This window comes from Halichoeres trimaculatus, unplaced genomic scaffold (genome assembly GCF_033239565.1).
Source record: "Halichoeres trimaculatus isolate MK-OKI-2021-1 unplaced genomic scaffold, fHalTri1.1 fHalTri1_scaffold_16, whole genome shotgun sequence".
In the NCBI taxonomy this organism is placed as follows: domain Eukaryota; kingdom Metazoa; phylum Chordata; class Actinopteri; order Labriformes; family Labridae; genus Halichoeres; species Halichoeres trimaculatus.
In genome coordinates this window covers 24,701,414-24,721,738 of record NW_027437194.1, presented here as the reverse complement: position 1 = coordinate 24,721,738, position 20,325 = coordinate 24,701,414, and the positions used below count along the sequence as shown (strand labels likewise).

General features: G+C 38.4%; 1 protein-coding gene across 1 annotated transcript in view; it reads left to right on the top strand.

Annotated features, from left to right (window-relative positions):
- LOC141805788 (rhotekin-like) overlaps positions 1 to 18,915 on the top strand; it is a 29,006-nt gene extending 10,091 nt beyond the window's left edge. The window contains exons 10-12 of the mRNA XM_074690979.1: positions 1,482 to 1,644; positions 14,797 to 14,895; positions 18,824 to 18,915. Coding sequence (XP_074547080.1) covers positions 1,482 to 1,644; positions 14,797 to 14,895; positions 18,824 to 18,915 — 354 coding nt within the window. The remainder of the gene's footprint in view (positions 1 to 1,481; positions 1,645 to 14,796; positions 14,896 to 18,823) is intronic.
- Positions 18,916 to 20,325: the final 1,410 nt, after the last annotated feature.

The following is a 20,325-nucleotide window of genomic DNA, read 5'->3' as shown; positions in this document are numbered from 1 at the left end:
AACAACAACAATAATAATAATAATAATAATAATAATAATAATAATAATGTAAATATATATATATATATATATATATATATATATATATATATATATATATATATATATATATATATATATATATATATATATATATATATATATATGATATCTTATTTATATATATTTTTTTGAAAATACTAAATTATAAAAACTATGGGTTGAGATTTGTGCCACTGGAAACTCATGTTACTTTAAAATTGAATTAGAAAGTATGATCTGAAATTACATTTAATGTTTTCAAAATTATTCTATTTGCCTTGAAATTGTATTTAACCTACTTGCTAATTCAACTCTAAAAGGTAAGGTCTGCAGGAGTTTTTGTTACTTGTTAGTAAACACTACATTCAGTCTGACCTCCTTAGATCAGCAGCAGCTCACACCCACAGCCCCTGACCGGAACTACTTGAACACTCTCACTAGCTCAACAACCACCTGTAGCATCACATTTGGAGAAACTGGAGAGCCGTGCATCTGACTGGGCATGTTAGCACAAGCTAATCACTGTTATTTTACACATACCTGGTTAGCAGAAAGCCAACTTGCATCCCTCTTTGTCCCAAGCTGCACTTCAAGTTCCAGATAGCGAGCGAAAGTGAGGCCAAGTTTCACCCTTGTTCAGGAAAAAACTTCATCTGTTTGCCGTTGGTTGTGTCTATCTTCCTCCGTGCTACTTCCGCTATCATAGCTGCCCTAATTAGCTCTTGTTATAATCAACAGACTAAGTAACATGGGGGCTCTGTGATTGGATGATGTGTTATCCAATACAACCAAAACATCAGCATACAGGCAGAGGAGAGGGTTGAGGCAGACACAGGCACTGACACACATGCATAGAGGCCTGTTGGAGAAGGTTGAGCAGGATTATTCCTGTAAAAGTTGACATTTTATTTTTCCAGGAAAATTCTGCAGACTATAACTATAAATATAAAAGTATAAAATTCAGTTTCATTTTGCAAAATTTAGATTCAGTCATACAGTTCAGTTTTCATTCAGAGGCACATCTAGTACATAGTCACTTCCTGCTGTAAGCTAACAAAGACCAGTTATGGTAACTGGTAACTTTCTTGTTTTTCTCAGACTTCATTCTGGATTCAGGGTGATCTATTTTAGAGATGCCTGGGAACTGTCACAAATGGTTTGCAGCCTTGAATCATCTTCAAACCCCAGACAGTGACATTTCCACAGAGGAGTTTGTGTTGGCTGCAGATTTCCTCTGAGCTTTTGTCAAACTGTCGACAACTTGCTGAATTATTTTGTCAGTCAGGATGACAGCTATCGTAAAGATGGCCAACCAAAGCACTGAGGCTGATGGTAATGTGTTATCTTTGTGGTTGGTTCTCAGAAAACACTCCTTGGGTAATTTACTGCGTGTGTTCAAGCGGAACATGGTTATCTGTGAAAGGTTATGATTAAGTGTGTGTGTGTGTATTTCTCTACAGGATACCCTGGTGTGTTTATCAGACCCAGATCCAGACCAGTGGCAGAGTATTTTCATCTGTACAGAACATGAAGGAGAGGACGTCACCTACACACTGAGCACACACACACCTGCAGACAGGCAGCGATGGACTGAGGCTCTCTGGAGACACATCTTCAACATGGGTGAGGATTAAAAACTCCAGTGTGCAGAATGCGTTTTCTTTATTTGTGAACACACTTTTCAGAGATGTGATTTTGCACATAGGAATCTCATGTTTTTTTTTTTCTGCAAGTGCAGAGACTCTCTCTGGGTTTACTTTCCTCTTTTAAAACTTTAAAATTTGCCACCCTGCACTTCAACATCAGCCTTTGAAAAATAAATAAATAAATAACTAAATAATAATAATAATAATAATAATAATAATAATAATAATAATAATAATAATAATAATAATAATAACAACAACAACAACAACAACAACAACAACAACAATAATAATAATAATAATAATAATAATTCAAATACCCACACGATAAACACTATATGCTGCTGGTATAGGTCAAGAGTTAGTTGGGTCACTTTGGAGAGAAACGTGACCGCGGTGAGTGAAGGTTCGTTTTTCAATGGATTTGTCATCTCGGAGGGCTAAATAACAAATTTAGCCGGGGTGTATTTTTTAAAATGGCGGTGAAAATGTACTACTTTCATACACAGTATGTAGAAGGCAAATTTGAAAACGGCCTGCGTTTTCCTTGTGACATCACACATCTCTCTTTGCTCCAGTGGTTTCCATGGTGATGGTAAATCTCCATTCATTTAAATGGGAGAGAAAAAAAGGAATCTATTCCTTTCCATTGGTCTGAAACTGCAAAAGAATTTAATATAGCCAAAAAAATTGTGATATAGACCTAAAAAGTCATAGCCGCATAGTCCTTTTGAATGGGAAATGGGTAATCAACAAGTGTTGTTTGCACATAAACATCTACTTTATGGACTTCAGATGTTGTGTCTGTGAACTTCTACTGTTAATTATTCAATTTGTCATGAGCAGAGCTTCCATTTAAACCTTATACAGACTCTGTAACAAAAACTAAAAGAAAAAAAAGCCCCCAAAATGGCAAAAACTCCCCCCAGAAAACCCTAAAAAAACACCAAAAGTGGTAGCCATCTTGAATTTGAAGGTCAAAATAGGGTCGAATCATTATGTAACCCTGAAATATGTATTTCTTAACAAAAATAAGGTCTGAAAACATGCATTGTCCATCATTGTAGGTGGATCCTTTGAGAAGACCATTTCCACAACAGCCATTTTGGATTTCGGACTCCAAAAAATCTTCCCTGCCATTTTAAAAAATACACCCTGGCTAAATTTGTTTTTTAGCCCTCCTAGATGACAAATCTAATGAGAAACAGATTTTGGCTCACTGTGGTCACGTTTCGGTCCAAAATGACCCAACTAAGTGGGATAAATCCACTATTACATGAGCATGGCACAGACAGGAGCACTCGCCTTGAGATTAACTTCTACAAAATAGAATAGAATAGAATAGAATAGAATAGAATGGAAGGTACTTTATTAATCTCCAAATCTACCATGGATACCATCTGCACACGGCCGCCCTGCTTGTATTTCCTTCCTATCTTTATTGATGATGTAGCACAACAGTTCATAACCAACAGTAAATAAAGGAATGTATGTATTGTCGGGATATGTGCAACACTTTTGAAATCACAGTGAATTGATTTCACATTTGTCCCAATGAAGCTAAAGCTACAGCTAATATCAGAGCTAGCCTTAGCTACATGGCTCCAGCTACAGTATTTCTCTCACTGGCTCTAAATTTCTGTTATTGAGTGGTCAGACTGGCTGTGGTGGCTTGGACATTAGTAGCTTTAGCCAAGGAAGCTCACCTACCTTGATGAGGTAGAGGTCAGCAAGCAAACTGAAGCTACCCGAGGACCCACCAAACTCGGAGAGCAGCAATGTAAGAAAATCAGGTAACCACACTCAGGTGGATGAAAGTGTACTGGGGTTTTAAAAAACAAAAATGACACTTAACTGACAGGTAATTACTAAATAATTCTGTTAGTGGGATTTGGAAATACTTAACCCTGTAGCTCTTATGTAAACACATTACTTGTTATTTAAAGAAATCTAACCAGCAAATGTTTCTTTCCCCATTGACAGATTTTTTTAAGCAATCCAGGTTAATTGTCCTCTTTAAATATCTTGAAATAAGACATTTTTCTGGACTTGTAAGGACAATGTGGCTCATATTAAGTCTAAAAAGGCTTTTTTTCCCCCTTCTAAATATTAGACAGAAACAGTGTGATTAGTTTGCAGTGTTTGCCCCACACACCCCACTCTCCCCACTGGTTGCCTCAACTTGACTTCTTGGCAGTAGCGTACACCTGTAGACTGGTTTTTGGATACAGGGCTGTTTTCTGGTATGAAACCTAATTGAGCTTTATTTGGCTCCGGGCTGCATCGTAAAGAAGGGCAGAAACATTGTGCTCCTGATTTTAGCTATGATCCGAGCATAGACGAAGGTGTGTGCCTGAAAATGGTTAGAGGGGATGTTTATCAAATAGACGTACACCTGCTGATACCTGAAGAGCAACATTCTTTCATGACACATTCATGGCATCGGGTACATGTGAATGTCACTGCATGTATTGAGTTTCACAAAGAAAATATTTGTCTACTGGCTGACTGACGTGATGAGCATTACGAGTAGCACAGCTGAAAAAAAAAACAAAACATATGCAACTGTGTCTGGTGATAAAAAAGCAACGCCTCCTGTTTTGCATATTGTAGAAGAAGAAGGGTGGGAACACAAACCAATTAAATACATAACCTTAAGAAACATAAACCAGGTCTGATCTACTCATAGAGGCCCTCTAACGGAAAAGACTGTCCAGTCTGTATGTTTAATAATAATAATGACAAAGAGGGATACATTTTTAGCCTTTAAACTAATTTATTGATTTCTATTTTACTTGTTTCAATTTCTTTTTTTTTTGATATCCTGACAGAGATGTTTTTTCATTCAGTGATAGTGAAATCAAAACAAAATCTCAAATCCAGACAGAATCAATTATAATTGTACAACAATAAGAGGAACTAAACACCATATACAGATATCATCTGTGTATTGTTTCAAGATTAAAAGTTGCTGGTAGAGATGGGAATCGAAAACCAGTTCCTGTTGAGAATCGATAAGAAATGTTTAAATCCATTGATATCGTTAGCCTTTGTGCTTAACGATTACCTTATCAATTCTTTACATTGTGCCGGAGCTGCGGGGCCTTACGTCGACTAGTCTGCTGCAGCTAGCTAAGCTTAGCAGTTAGATAATCTTTCCCAAGAAAACTTTGATTCAGGATTTTCAGCTTGAAGTTTTACTGCAGAACTGACTTCATAAAGAAATGTACATTACTCTCTCTCAGGAGAGTCATATTCAGCTTATTCAAAATGGTATAAATCACCTTATTTACCAAAATAACAAAACAGCACAAGCTTGATGCTAACGTATATGGGGAAACTGCATTGACATGCTAGCAGTTAGCATACATCAGTATAACTTCAGCTTCAGAATAGAATTTCAATCACAGAACAACTTTCATCACAGAAACATATCACATCAACTCTTTGTAAAAAATACAGAGAATTTCAAACGTCAGAAGCTAACAGGCTAATGAAAGGCTCATGGCTGACGGAAAGGTTCCAAACAACTTAAACCATTGCTATAACCATTTGAGGCACTAGATGGCCTACTTGAATTATTAATATATTACAACAGTTCATCAACGTCACATTGTGCAATTTTTTACCTGTTTCTGTTTAAATATCTGTTTAAATGTTGTTGACACAGAAAACCTGTAAAGCTACTTTTTGTACCAAGAAAATTCACAACAAGAATTGATAAAGGAATCGGTACAGAATCAGATCTATAAGCAGAACTAATAAGGGCATCAGTACTGACAACAGCTTTTCAATTCCCATCCCTAGTCACTGGGTCATTTTATATGTGCTTTAAAGTTAAATCAACTCCTGAGTGTGTATCACCATCAAAAGGAGATGATGTGGCAGTGGTTTGATCTGCATTTTCCAGAAATTTGGTTCAAGTTTCAATTAATTCTGTAGTGAAAAAAGCTTTCCAAAATCAAAAATAAGAAAAAACGGGTTAAATTTGATACCAAACCATGCAAAAAAAAAAAAAAAAGTTTGATCTATTTTCCACATTTCTTTGTTGACGACTCCTCAGGGGACTAAAACAGGATAAGGAGTGTTATATCAGTGGAGGAGGGTTCATTTTGGAAACACAGCATTATGTGACCAGAGGCAGCCTTTTTTTGTACATCATGATAAATTATGTGTCTTCAGGAATGGGTTTTGTCTGTTTTTGGATTGGTCTGTTTGTGGAGGTCACCAGTCTAAAGCTTGGGGACTACCTCTCTAGTGGAATAACGGGGTAATTATTTTCCTGTCAGAAAACTGCTGACTGTTTCCACCAAGCAGACCAGTTCGGTTCGTCTTGCACACATTTTGAGGCGTTTCCACTAACTTATCCTGGGACCGATCCCCAAATAACTGAGACGAGCTGTCCCACTTTTTGGGACCCTTTTGTATGGGTGCCAGACTACAACGATCTGCTCTCAGGAGGTGGAGCAACACACTGCAGACGGTTGATTGGTCAAAAGAATCATCACTTACCCCGACAGCGGCTGTATTTCTCCTGGCAGCACACAGTCTTCTCTGAAACAAAGCTTGATTGCACTTTGTATCAAAAAGCTACATGCCAACCACAGAGAGGACGAAATGCTGCATGTCTTCCATCTATGCTGTTTGTTTACTGTATCGCGTTTTTCTTCTTTGTTGGATTTAATAGCGGGGTAAGCTGCTATGACGTCACGCTATTGTTTAACAGCTGTGGCTTCCGGCATCCAGCTTACACGCCGCCCACCACTAGAGGGCACAGTTTTGCTGTGGAAATGCAAACAGGATCAGGCTTAACTGCACCAAACTGTGCCAAACCGTACTGAACCGAACCGTACTGCTTGGTGGAAACACGGCTTAAATGTTACTGATACACAGCGACATCCAACAGTCTGACACAATACGAAACATTCCTGTGTTTGTGCGATTTGTGAAAAACTAGATGGCAAGGTGTTGAACGGCCTTGCGGTTTGGCCATGTGTCCAATGAGTCAGCTGGACCACCAGAGGGCCAGACTGATGTAACCTTTTTCATGGAAGTCACTCCCAACTCATTTCTCCTCTCATGTTGCTGTCTACAGTCATTCTCTCTGAAAAAAGGCCAGAAAAAATGAAATTAGAAAAAAGAAAAAGAAAAAAAAAACTAATAAAAAACAAACAAAAGAAATAGAATTATCTCTTTGTCGCTAGCTTTTATCATCTGCAGAGACGACACTAACAAAGACGATCACGGTTAAAGCGTCTAGTATGTGAAAGATTCTGGATTCTTGGAGCTGAAAAGAAACTGAAGTCTGTCCTTGTAGTTGTATGATTTACAGAGAGGTTGAATAAAACATTGTGGCACAGCGATTAAGAAATGAATGAGGCGTTGTTAAAGTCACAGTTCGCTGGAATAGTTTGTCCTGCACTCAAGTGCCATTATCATAGTTTTTAAATTGCCATAATTAGCTTCAGTCTAGTTATAGGTAATAGTGTGGGGCTCAGAGTTATCCACCCTATTGTATCATGAGCCAATAAAAACCAAGCAAAGAGGAGGAGCAGCTTTAAAGTGAAGTACATTAAACCAGTAATACTATACAGACACAGGTCACTGAGTTCGTTCCTCTTAGGGCTGACTCCACCTGAGGATAATATGCAGTCAACATCATACCTAAGGGGTTATGGATCCACTCCTTATCCACACACTGTCACTGGGATGTAACTTTATCTTCAACTTAAAGTTCCTGTGAGGAGTTTTTAGCTGGTTATGCAAAATACTGGAGGGAACACTGATCCTTTATTATAACATACAAACACAAACAGAACCTCCGGCTAAGATTGAGAACTTATATATTATAAATGTGGATGCTCGTAACCACTGCTGAGGAGTAGGTGTCAGACAAAGTGAAACACAGTCAGCTGCAGAACCAGTCTTCATCTACATTTTCTCCCGCAAGAGTAATTTAAAGAAACCAAGATGGCATTCCTTTATCAAAAACACTTTTTTTGCTATTACTTTACACTGCAAAAATATGACATCTTATTGTGCTTTTGTCTTATTTCAAGTAAAAATTGTCTTCTTATACTTGATATGAGCCACGGTCAACTGGTCAGTCCAGAAAAAATGTCTTGTTTTAAGTTATTTAGAGACAAAAATAAGGTCTAAAATCTGCTTAAAACTAGAATAATGTCTTAATACAAGAAACTTTTCTCTTGTTCCATTGGCAGATTTTTTTATTTTTTTTTATTTTTTTACTTTTTACAAGCAATTCAGAGCTCATTTTTGGCTTTATGCAACTTGAAACAAGACATTTTTCTGGATTGGTCAGGTGAATGTGGCTCATATTAAGTCTGCAAAAGCATTTTCTATTGAAATCAAGACAAAAACACTTGATAAGATTTGATTTTTTTCCCCCTAGGAATATAGAAGTAAAAATTCAGTCATACTGTCACATACTACATAAACGTAATCAAAGCAATGCACTCCATTGTTCCTCTGTGAAGTTTTAAAAACCAGGAACATACAGAAATGATGAACAAATATCTCATTCAACCCCCATAAGTATTTTTGATTTGATTTATGGCTCAAAATGACTCACATTTTGCCCTTTATTGAACACTTAATTTATACAAGATTTCCTTTTTGACAAACTTTCATCACTCTGCCGTGGATGAAACAGCTAACCCATTTGACTGTCGCCTTCCCGCGCCAGGGCTCTAACTTTCTTCTCCGGCGCTTCGAAGGCCTCCCCCTACGGCCGTCTGTCAGCCTGGTCTGGGTGGGCCCAGAATTACTCTGCCTAAACACTTCATAACAGAATCTTCTAAAACCTTGATCTTATCACACACGCCCGCCTATGTCATCGTGAAGCATCTGTTTATAAGAAGTGCGATCTCATCAGAGTCAGCACAATGAGACACAGTGAGCACTGCTACAACTTTAGAGACTTTTGGACTTATGGTTAGTCGTTTTTGCCCGACACAGCCCTCTAACAACCCTGCTTCGTCTAAAATGATTGTCGAGATATGCGCTGGCAGTGATCATGCGTCACTGATCACGTGCGCCGTCCGCATGCTTGTGTTCGTGCATGAAGTAATCCGTGCCGAAGCCCACCTCTCCAAAACGGGCTCAAGCACAGCACGGTTGCGGTCACACTGGCCATTCAAAAGGTACTTTAGGGCTGAAGTGTGCTTAAGCACAGCACGGTTTGCCAGTGTGACCGCGTCCTTAGACTATCGAGGAAGAAGATGTGGAGTCCAGTCAGGCAAGGAGCTTAGTCAGCTGGAATACAAAAATCTTTATTCAACTTTACTCTTGAACAAAGTGAGCTGAGAGATCTGCAGAAAGCTGACTAACTCCAAACTCCCCACACTCAGCTCAACTGACCACCCCTCCTGACTCACTCTCCACACTCAACCAAGGTTGTAATAGTTAACTAAAACGAAACTAAAAACGAAAACTAAAATTTAAAATACATTGCAGTTAACTCAAACTAATAGAAACTAGAAAAGAAAACAAAAACGATAAGTTAACTATAAATGTAACGTATGTTCATAAAACTAACTCAAACTAAGCAAAATTATGGACAAAATGTCCTTAGTTATAGTTTCTGACAATATTATTAGCCTTTAGAATTTAAATTAATTCAACACATTTTCCCAACCAATTTTAAGACAGTTTTCGTCAGTTGTCAGCGCCGTACGGCACCACCGTAGTGACGTACTGGGATGTGCTTGTTTACTGCACTGACTGGCTGTGCGCAACAAAACGTAGAGGAGCAATGAATCTGAGCATCTGTAATAGTTTCATTGCATGTGAGTGTGACTTTATTGTTACAAAGTCCAAGTTTCTAATTATTAAAGCTCATATTTTATTGTTTTACATAATTTGTGTTTATATTTTTATATTAAGTTTATATTATTTTCTTGTGTTTAATGCAGCAGCCAACAGTTCAGTATCAGCACTGACTGAGCAGTGAGCACTATGTTGAACTTGAAAATAAACTGTTACAAAATATTTACTCTGACCTTTTTGAATCCTGCACCTGGTTAATAAGGTATGAAAAAACTAAAACTAAACCAAAACTAAACTAAAACTAAACTAAAACTAAACTAAAACCAAACTAAAACTAAGCTAAACTAAAACTAAACTAAAACTAAACTAAACCAAAACTAAACTAAAACTAAACCAAAACTAAACTAAAACTAAACTAAAACTAAACTAAACCAAAACTAAGCTAAAACTAAACTAAACCAAAACTAAACTAAAACTGAACTAAAACTAAACTAAAACTAAACTAAAACTAAACTAAAACTAAACTAAACTAAAACTAAGCCTTGTTGCAAAAATCAAAACTAAAAAAAACTAGAATGCCCACTCTAAAACTAATTAAAACTAAACTGTAATGGAAAAAAAATGTCAAAACTAACTAAAACCAAACCATAATGACAAATCCAAAACTATTTTAACCTTGCACTCAACTCTCATCCTCCTTCCAGGCTTCTAACAGCCTCCCCTCAAAAGCCTCCCGAATCCCTCCTCACAGCCTCTTCCTTCTCTGATGTTTGAAGAGGCCGTTTACACAACAGTTTTAGGGTGAAATGCAAAAGTATTGTTTGGTTTTGGCCTCGTGTTTATGCAGAAAAGATGTTTCAGCTGGCCTAATATGCAAAGAAATATGTAAGAAAATATTTGTCTACTGGCTGACTGACGTGATGAGAGTTACGAGTAGCACAGCTGAAAAAAACAAACAAAACATGTAACTGTGTCTGGTTATCAAAAAGCAACGCCTCCTGTTTTGCATATTGTAGAAGAAGAAGGGTGGGAACACAAACCAATTAATTACATAACCTTAAGAAATATAAACCAGGTCTGATCTACTCATAGAGGCCCTCTTACAGAAAAGACCGTCCAGTCTGTACGTATAATAATTGTGACAGCGAGGGATACATTTTTAGCCTTTAAACTAATCTATTGACTTCTATTTGACTAGTTTCAATTTCTTTTCTTTTTTTTTTGATATCCTGACAGAGATGTTTTTTCATTCAGTGATAGTAAAACCAAAAACAAAATCACAAATCCAGACAGAATCAATTTTATTGCACAACAATAAGAGAAACCAAACACCATAGATTAGAAGTCAAGGTCAAGATTAAAAGTAACTGGGTCATTTTATATGTGCTCTAAAGTTAAATCAACTCCTGAGTGTGTATCACCATCAAAAGGAGACAATGTGGCAGTGGTTTGATCTGCATTTTCCAGAAATTTGGTTCAGGTTTCAATTAATTCTGTAGTGCAAAAAGCTTTCCAAAATCAAAAATAAGAAAAAACGGGTTCAATTTGATACCAAACCATGCAAAAAAAAAAAAAAAAGTTTGATCTTTTTTCCACATTTCTTTGTTGACGACTCCTCAGGGGACTAAAACAGGATAAGGAGTGTTATATCAGTGGAGGAGGGTTCATTTTGGAAACACTACCTTATGTGACCAGAGGCAGCCTGTTTTTGTACATCATGATAAATTATGTGTCTTCAGGAATGGGTTTTGTCTGGTTTTGGATTGGTCTGTTTGTGGAGGTCACCAGTCTAAAGCTTGGGGACTACCTCTCTAGTGGAATAACGGGGTATTTATTATTTGGCAGAAAACTGCTGACTGTTTCCACCAAGCAGACCAGTTCGGTTCGGTTCAGTTCGTCTCGCACACATTTTGTGGCGTTTCCACTAACTTATCCCGGGACCAATCCCCAAATAACCGAGACAAGCTGTCCCACTTTTTGGGACCCTTACGTATGGGTGCCAGACTAAAATGATCCGCTCTCGGGAGGTGGAGCTACAACACTGCAGTCGGTTGATTGGTCAAAAGAATCATCACTTACCCTGCGACAGTGGCTGTATTTCTCCTGGCAGCACACAGTCTTCTCTGAAACAAAGCTTGATTGCACTTTGTATCAAAAAGCTACATGCCAATCACAGAGAGGACGAAATGCTGCATGTCTTCCATCTATGCTGTTTGTTTACTTTATCGCGTGTTTCTTCTTTGTTGGATTTAATAGTGGGGTAAGCTGCTATGGCGTCACGCTATTGTTTAACAGCTGTGACTTCCAGCAGAAAAGATGTTTCAGCTGGCCTAATATGCAAACTTTTAAAAAACGGCCTCCAGAGTGGAATTTTTCTGGAACGCTGTGGACACCATTGCTCCATTTATGCTCTTAGGACTCACCAAATACACCAGATGATCGGCTTGAGGGGCTGTTTCCATGACAACGGTTCAAGGGTAAAACGCAACAGTTTTGTTGAGTTTCAGCCTCGCGTTTACACGGAAACGGTGTTTCAGCCGACCTAAAACGCACACTTTTAGAAACAGCCTCCAGAGTAGGATTTTTCTGAAACGCTCCTGACACCGTTGCTGTGTAAACAGTAAGCCGGCGTTTTCAGTGGAAATGCTGACGTCACACTCTGCCTCGTGAGTGCATACAACAGGACAACAGTACCGTTGTTACGATCATCGCGGACTCCTGTGTTGTGCTTTTGCTGCTCAATCTGCTGAATCTGTGACTGTCTTTCAACAGCTCCTGCTCCACTTTTTAACTAAGTATTCCCCAATATACCAGATGATAGGCTCAACTCTACTTTGGTGGAGATCTCCCAAAAGCGGCTTCTGCCAAGACAGTTATAGCACCACCTACAGGCCTGGCATGCTTACTACAGAGTTTTCAGTCCAACAGTGTTTCCGTGTAAACCCAGATTTTTTTCACTGCGTTTTCACAGCATTTTTAGCGTTTTCAGATAAAACATTGTCGTGTAAATAGGGCCTCAGTTCTTTTAGTAGATCTACTTTGTTGTAGATCTACTAAAAGCGGCTTCTAGACCAGACATTTATAGCACCAACTACAGGCCTGGCATGCTTGCTAAAGTGTTTTCAGCCCATGCAAATGCAGATTTTTTCACTGGGTTGTAGTGTTTTTGGATGAAACATAATCGTGTAAATGGGGCCTAAGTTATTTCTATCATGGTTACCCTCAAACATACATGTCAACTGACTCTTCAAGAGGGCAAAGAGTAGGGAGTTGTATGGTTTTATCCCTAGTGGACATGGGAGGGACAGTTTTTGATGTCTTCATTCGCAGACTGGAGGGTAACAGCAGTTAGGCCTTCAGTTGTGAGTAGGAGGCACAGCTGACTGCTATAATTAAGCCACTACACAACTTTGAACAGTCCCATCATCAGGTTTTTTAACAAAAATTCCTCAACACCAGCCCTTCCTGTTATCAGAGAGTGACGACAACAAAGTCATCAGCTGTTAGGCTGGTGTTATATGTTTTTTTTTTTTTTTTTGCTTTTGGAGTTCATAAAAGGCTTCAGTTTGAATTTCTGTTTGTTTTGTAAATAGCTGAAAACTCCTCACAGGAGCTTTAAATCCCATAAAATAATAAAGAAGTCTTTTTTTATGATGATTATGAATCTTATCTAATAGCAAACATGCACACTGTCAACATGATCAATCCTTAAAACTTCTGCCTGATGAACAGGTCTTGCATTACGTTGAACCTTCAAGGGAAAACGTATGAATGAAAGCACATAAATCCACATGAAAGCTCATGTTTTTGGAGCACTTCCTGTTCAGTGTTTTCAGAGCTCCTCACATATTCATTGAAGGAACCCAGAGAAACACTCTCTCTCTAGGAAAAAGCTGCATTTACTGATTCAGTTAATGCAATTCCTCATGCTCTGTGTGCTTCAGCTGGGGTTCAGGATGCTATCAGACTGCTGATTTGCATGACCTCTCTCATAAGACGCCACAAAACCCGGGTCGACAAGTTAATTATAGGCTGAAAGAATGTGCTCCGTATTTGCTTGTGTCGTCAGACGACAAAATATGAGTGAAGAAGCCAAGTGGGTTAATCCAAACGGCTCGAAGATAATTAGCTGAACACAAATACCAAAAGATGAAACATGAATCTCAAAAATGTATTCAGAGCTTATAGGAAGAAGTAAAGCAGATACAGAGCGTACATTTGAGGAGTTAACTTGTTAAAATGTAAATTGTTTCATTGTGGAGTAAAATTATTGCATCAGATTGATTTCATGTCTTGTAGGAGCTCTGCTTTAAACTTTCATCAGGGGGACAAGAAATTAAAAAAAGGAGAAGCGAGCAGACGAGTTCTGCTGCTTTGCAAGCTATCTTACTTTGAGAAAGTTTAAACTTCTTATACTGGGTTCCCTCATTTCTACAGTTCTCTACCCCAGAGTGTCTTCCTGAGTATGCTAATGCAACTTGAATTAGAAACTCTGTACCTTTGGGCAATCACTGCAGCTTCTTTCTGCCTCGGCACATCCCTAAGAAATACGATATGGAATTAATCTTCCTTAATAAGAGAGTGTTTGCAGGGAGAAATTGCATTTTGTGAAATCGTTTTATTTCCAGAAACGGATGAAGTGTGTATTCCTCCTGCACAGAAAGAGGACGCGCTCAGGGATGTGTCTTGTTATCACAGTAATGCGGTAACTGCCACGCCTGGGTGTCAAGGAGGGCGGGTTTGTTTGTCCTCTGTCTTTTGTTTATGGTTTAGCTGTCTCCAAAAGTTATAATTTCAAATAGCATCAAAGTAATCTGCATGCTTTTTTTATGAAACCTTTACAGACTGGATGACTAACACGTTCACAATGAACTTCACAGCCAGGTATACATTCAGGAAATATATTATTCCTTTTATGCTCCTGTCAGTGTGAAGGTGTGACAAATGAATTTATCTTGTTTGACACTGACAGCCTTTACCATCGCAGAGCTCTTTAGTTTTACGTTGAGTAGTACACGCAGGAGGCGTGTGGTTTAGCAGGACTCACATGTGCTCTTATCATGAATCATATTTAGTGGCAGATTTTTATTGTATAACATATTTAGGTTTGAGCTCTGAGTCATGTGTGGAGACACATGAGACGCTCCTGCCGTATCATCCTACTCTGTGTGCTGTGTGGAATAAAGCTCTTAATATGTTAATCATTGAAGAAAGCTAAAGACAGTTATGTTGCTAAAATAAAGTTTTATTCAATGTAACATGAGCCGACCCACTGAACCACCCTGTGTGTGTTTGTACAGAAAACCTTCTGATCCTCATCTACCTTCTCCGTGTGTTGCAGGTCAGTGGAAGCAGTGCTGCGATCACCTCATGAAGATTGAGATGCCCAGATCGAGAAAAGCTGTCACAGTGAGGCAGGGATCACTATACCATGAAATAGGTAGGCCCAACACACACACGCACATGAGGTGTTATCAATTGTTTTGCTGCTTTACTCCCAGTCACCTCCTCTACGTCACAGCTGGCCATTCTCCAGGAAATGCCACGACATTTTCATCCTGAATGGAGCTAATTCCACCAATTCACACGTCTTTTCATTTTCTCTTTCCCTCTTTAAGCACTATCTGGTTTTGCCCAGCCAGCAACAATAGTTGCCGAAATGTATCAATGTCATTTTCTACTCACAATAAAAAATCTCAATGTTTCTAATGCAACTTTTTCCACTTATGTGCTAGTAGACAACTTAAACAAATATTTTGGTTCATAAAAAATAATTTCCAAGCAGTTCCTGTCACATGACATAATCTCCAGTGAAAGACATGGTGGATGCAAATTGTTCTGTAAAGAGCCAATTTTCAGAAATTTCTTATAGTTTCCCCCCAAAACATATTTATAATTATTCAATCATTCAAGTCTCTAGAGTAACCCTCCCCCCAAAAAATTGTATCTGGGAGAAAAATGTTTTGTTCATGGACTTATTTCTGTGAGTGGCAACAAAAGTTGCTGGTGGGCACATAGCAAGTTGCTAACTTAAGAAAGAACACTGCCTGAATCGTTGGTCATAATTTACTTATTAAGTGCAGTTTTCTTGACACACAAGTATACTTACCATAGCCAATGCCCACACCTACCACCCCCAGCCCCTCAGCACACCACCTTTTTATTTATCATGACTACGTTATTATTTTGTTTTAACTTTATTATCATTATAACTATTATCATTTCTATATAATTATTAGGTGACCTAGTGACAAGCTGTGTAACCACTGTCAACAACTGTTGCCAGTCATAAAAATGCAATATTTTGCAAAACAAAGTACAAAATGGAAAAAAAAAAAATACATAACATGATTCAGAGGGAGGGACTCAACTGATATTACATGCTTTACAACATTATATGCTTTACAACTCTGAAAAAAATTGGGCAAAAACTGGTTAAAGAATCAGTAGCTGTGTGAAACACTGTTGAATGTTTGTCTTTCATTATTGTCAGACTTCTATCCACTTTATGCAGCTCACAGTCAAAGACAGGACTGAGACATGATTTAATACATGCTTAATATTGGGGTGTAGCACCAGTAAATGTAAGCTGCCTTAAGTCTACAATTCTCTACTACCCGGATCTAAATAGACACAGATGGCAGATAATATCCAGGAGGTTAAGCAGTATGTCTGCTTAACCTCTGTCGAAATATAGACAAAGTTGTACATAGACTGCCTTAATTAAACTATGATACAATCTTGGGACCAAAGTGATGCATTTAAGATAGAAAAAAAAAGAAAGAAAGATGGCTGCTGGAGTTAACTGCTAGCTGTAGCTGCACTTAACAAACCAGTGAATATAGTCTACATGTCTCTGTGATCGCTGAACTCTAGGCTCATTTGAATTTGAATTTCTGATTAAAGATCGGTAAAATTAGTTGCTTTTGATTGTCCAGTCATTAAATTCATTATAACTGTGAGAAGAGAGACAACCTCTAGACTGGATGACTGTAACAGTACCTTTCACAGCCTTCCCTCTACTGAACTTTAACCTGTGCCTAAAACTTAGCGGCTCCAGAGCTCACATAGTAGTCAAGTAGTCTCTGTGACGCCCCCCTTCTGTTTCTGATACAGAGTAATGAAGCCTTGAGTCGATGGGGGGCCATATTGAAATTGCTGACTAAAGAGGCAGCCTTTAAGCCGCTCACTAACAGCTACAGGGAAGCAGACCTGTCAATCAGCTGAGCTGCGCCTCTGAGCAAAACTGCTGAGTTCGAACAAAATTCTCCCCTGTGCCGTGTGTGCTGATAGAGAAATGAGCTGATCAGACCCAGGCCGGTTTTTGAACCTGGCTGTAAACATGTTCATTTTAGCCATACAGATCAGCTTTCTGAACAGGAGTGTATTATAGACTATATAAAATACGGACATAGTCTCTGCAATGTCACCTGTCTGTTCCGAGTGCAGTGAAATGAAGCCAATCATTGGAAGCAGCCATATTTGATCTGACACAAGCTTTGAGCTTCACTTTCTAACAGCTATATGGCGCCTGTCAGTCATGTAAGCTGAGGGCTAAGCTGTGACTCTGATTAGACAGGCGATCTTAATATCTTCTAACTGTGGAGTTGGTGTTTTTTGAACCAGGCTGTATATATGTTTTTTTAATGCTGTAAAGTCTTTTCTTTTTTTTTCTTTTTTTTTCTTTTTTTTGTTTGGCTTGACGTGTCCATGGTTTCTGGTCTTTCTGCAGCCAGCCTCAAGTGGATTCTTGATGAACAGCGATTATTACCACTTCCACACAGGCTTCATTTTTCTAAACCAGATGTTGCTCATTGGTGTGTATGTGGTTTCTGGGACCTCTGCAGCCAGCCTCTGGTGGACACTGGAGGAACTGCAGTTTTATGTTTTATGTTTCATACTGAAGGAGTACTGCAGCTAAACGCTGGCTATGACTTTAACAACTTTTTAACACTTGCTTCAAACATCCACATCTCAGACCTCACTTATTTAAAAATCAAATGTAAATCTACCTTTTCAAAATAAAAGCCTTCAGCACAAGCCTCCACTCCCTCTAGATCTCCATTGTGCTAAGTATCTAATATAATCTAATATAATATATATATGTGTGTGTGTGTGTGTGTGTGTGTGTGTGTGTGTGTGTATATAGTTTTCTCCAGGTGAAAATATATATTTTTTTTTTCAACAGGAGAAAACCTTATTCGAATGAAAAATCAGAACAGGGCTTCAAACATACATAAAAGCAGCCATGCAACATAACACAAGATAGTATGTCGTCCATAACATACACATGACAATCCAAGCAACAGCTATTTACCAGAATCAGCCAGAATTAAGAAATAATTAAAACATTTGGGTCCAGATGTGCTTGTCTCCAAGTCTTTCTTTTTATATTTTTCCCACAAGAACTTGACCAGGACATGGTTGCCTTATCAGATCAAGCTCAGATTTACCACGACTTAGATGACTGAGAACCCTCATGACAAGATTCATGACTTCAGTGCCCTGGCAGCTACAAAACACACAGTATGACAAACACGAAACAAGCAGGAAGCTGAACCGCAACAGACCATGAATTTTTTAATGATGTAACCAGCCTTAAATCTTCTTTCTGGTTCTTCTTGTCATGAGCATTTCCTTGTTGGCTTCTTTTTTTGCCTGCATGCTAGCAACAAACACAAGCAAACAGAACTAAATCAGACTTCAAGAGCTCAGATTAGCAAACACACACAAACTTCACCCTATGGTGAAATGGTCATGCTCTATTTACTCCTCAATGCCAGAAATTCTTACGATACAACGAGAGGTCAAATGTGACGCCTCATTTGTACATGTTTTATATTTGTCTACAAAAAGACAGAGTGGCCTTAACCTGAAAGCAGTCAAACGGGTTTGTGTAAATAGCAAGATGTTAAAGGGATAGATAATGTGACCCAACAATAGCGTGTGGTGAGAAGCCAGACTGTTGACGTGAATGGGGGCATTATCTCGCAGCACCTGCTGACAAAAGCATCAGTCATGCTGATCTGAAAGTGAACAGAAAGGCTCCACACAGAGGCAACCAAGGGGATCAAACACGGCTGGGCTCACAACGTGGGTGTGCCATCGGAATAACAAAATGTTCGTTTTCAGAGGGCGTTCCAGTCATTAAGACAGACTCCAAAAAAGACAAAAAAAAAAAACACTTTGAAGGAAGTGAGCACAAAATAATACCGTCAGGGAAAAAGACTGTCTGTTGTCAGCCACAAATCAACATGAAGGGAATTTTTCCTGAAGATGGATGACACCTGAACTATGTATTTCTTGTAGGCTGTAAATATCTTTTCTCCTCCCGCTTACTCTCTGTTTCTCTATATTTTCCTTTTCAGTCACACCCTCCTCTCCCAGAGAGGGCCTTGTGGTTCCAGATTTATCAGCTGAGATCCGTACTTTGCTCTATTCCTACTATAAAGAAAGGTAGGCCTCCTCTGATGCAATCATTCACATTCTTACCTCTGCATCAATCTGTACATCTGTGAATCCAAAGATAGAAACACCACTGCTGTCTTGTTGGACTCGCCTAAACATCCACCACATTGCACACACATTGCATTTTTATAATGCATTTTAAAAGTGCACAGAAACAACAAAACATAACTAGAAAAGCACTCAGAGAGCTCAGACCTCCAACAAGCAGATTGTGATTGTCACCAACACTTTGGTCCTACTTTAATGTTATACTCCCTTTCAGCAGACTGTCTGCTACAATTTGGTGTTAGTTGAAGGTTTGTAGGATAATTTGTTTCCTGACAGTGTTGAAAATGATGATGACCCAGTACATATTTCATATTCCAGATCTTAGTATCCAGAATATTACCAGGATCTGGATCATACTTTTACATCCATCAGAAATTATGGTGACCTTGTCTTGAATTATTTTGCAAAGCAATCTGAACATTTATAGTGGAGTTATATACACATATGGTGAAAACAGCCCTATCTCACAATGATAAAGAATCCTTTAAAAAAATCCTGGATCCAGACGGTGATCCGGATCACCTCCAAAATTCAATTACTTCTTCCGTATCCCATTTTGAGCATTTTTTGAAAATTTCATTGAGATCTGTTTGTTACTTTTTGAGTTAGGTTGTTCACAGACAAACCGACAAAGTCTCTCAGTAGTTTTACTTCTCATGAGATGCTTCAGGCTGAGTTCATTAAAAAAAATAAAAAAATAAAAAAAATAAACTCTCTGTACTGATTTATTAAGTGTACAACCTCCATTATCTTCCTGTTGGTTTTAAGTAGTGACTTCTAAATAATTTTATTTCCAAAGATTTTGTTTGTAGAACCAGTTCAGTCACTTTGAAAGTTCATTTCCTGCAGTCTCAGGTGTAATTCCAAAGTAATGAAAGCTGAAATAAGCTTCATTCCTGTAGTTTTGTTCCAACTTACCTGAATTACCATAAGACTAGTTCCTGGGTCCCAGGTTGCTTCATCGCACTCTTTCACTTAAACAAGAAAGGTGCTGAATTTTTTTCTCGAATTAGAGATTTGAAACTTCTGCAAATGTATGCTGTGGTTAGAATGTGTGCATGCTGTCTACTTAGGATGGGAGTGCCTTTTAACAGGCTAAACTTATAGATTTGATAACTGAGAAAATAACTTTCCCTGTACAGTGTTTACCAATAGAGAAAACAGTCATTCAGAATAATGTCATGTTTTGAACCAGGATTTAAACATGTTTATTTCTGCTGTGGAGATCAGCAGACATAAGATTCTGAATCATCAGATTTTGAATGGGTGTGTATGCAGTGCCTCTGCAGACAGCCTCTAGTGGATGCTCAAGGAACTGCAAATGTTTTACACTTCTGAATAGGCTTCATGTTTT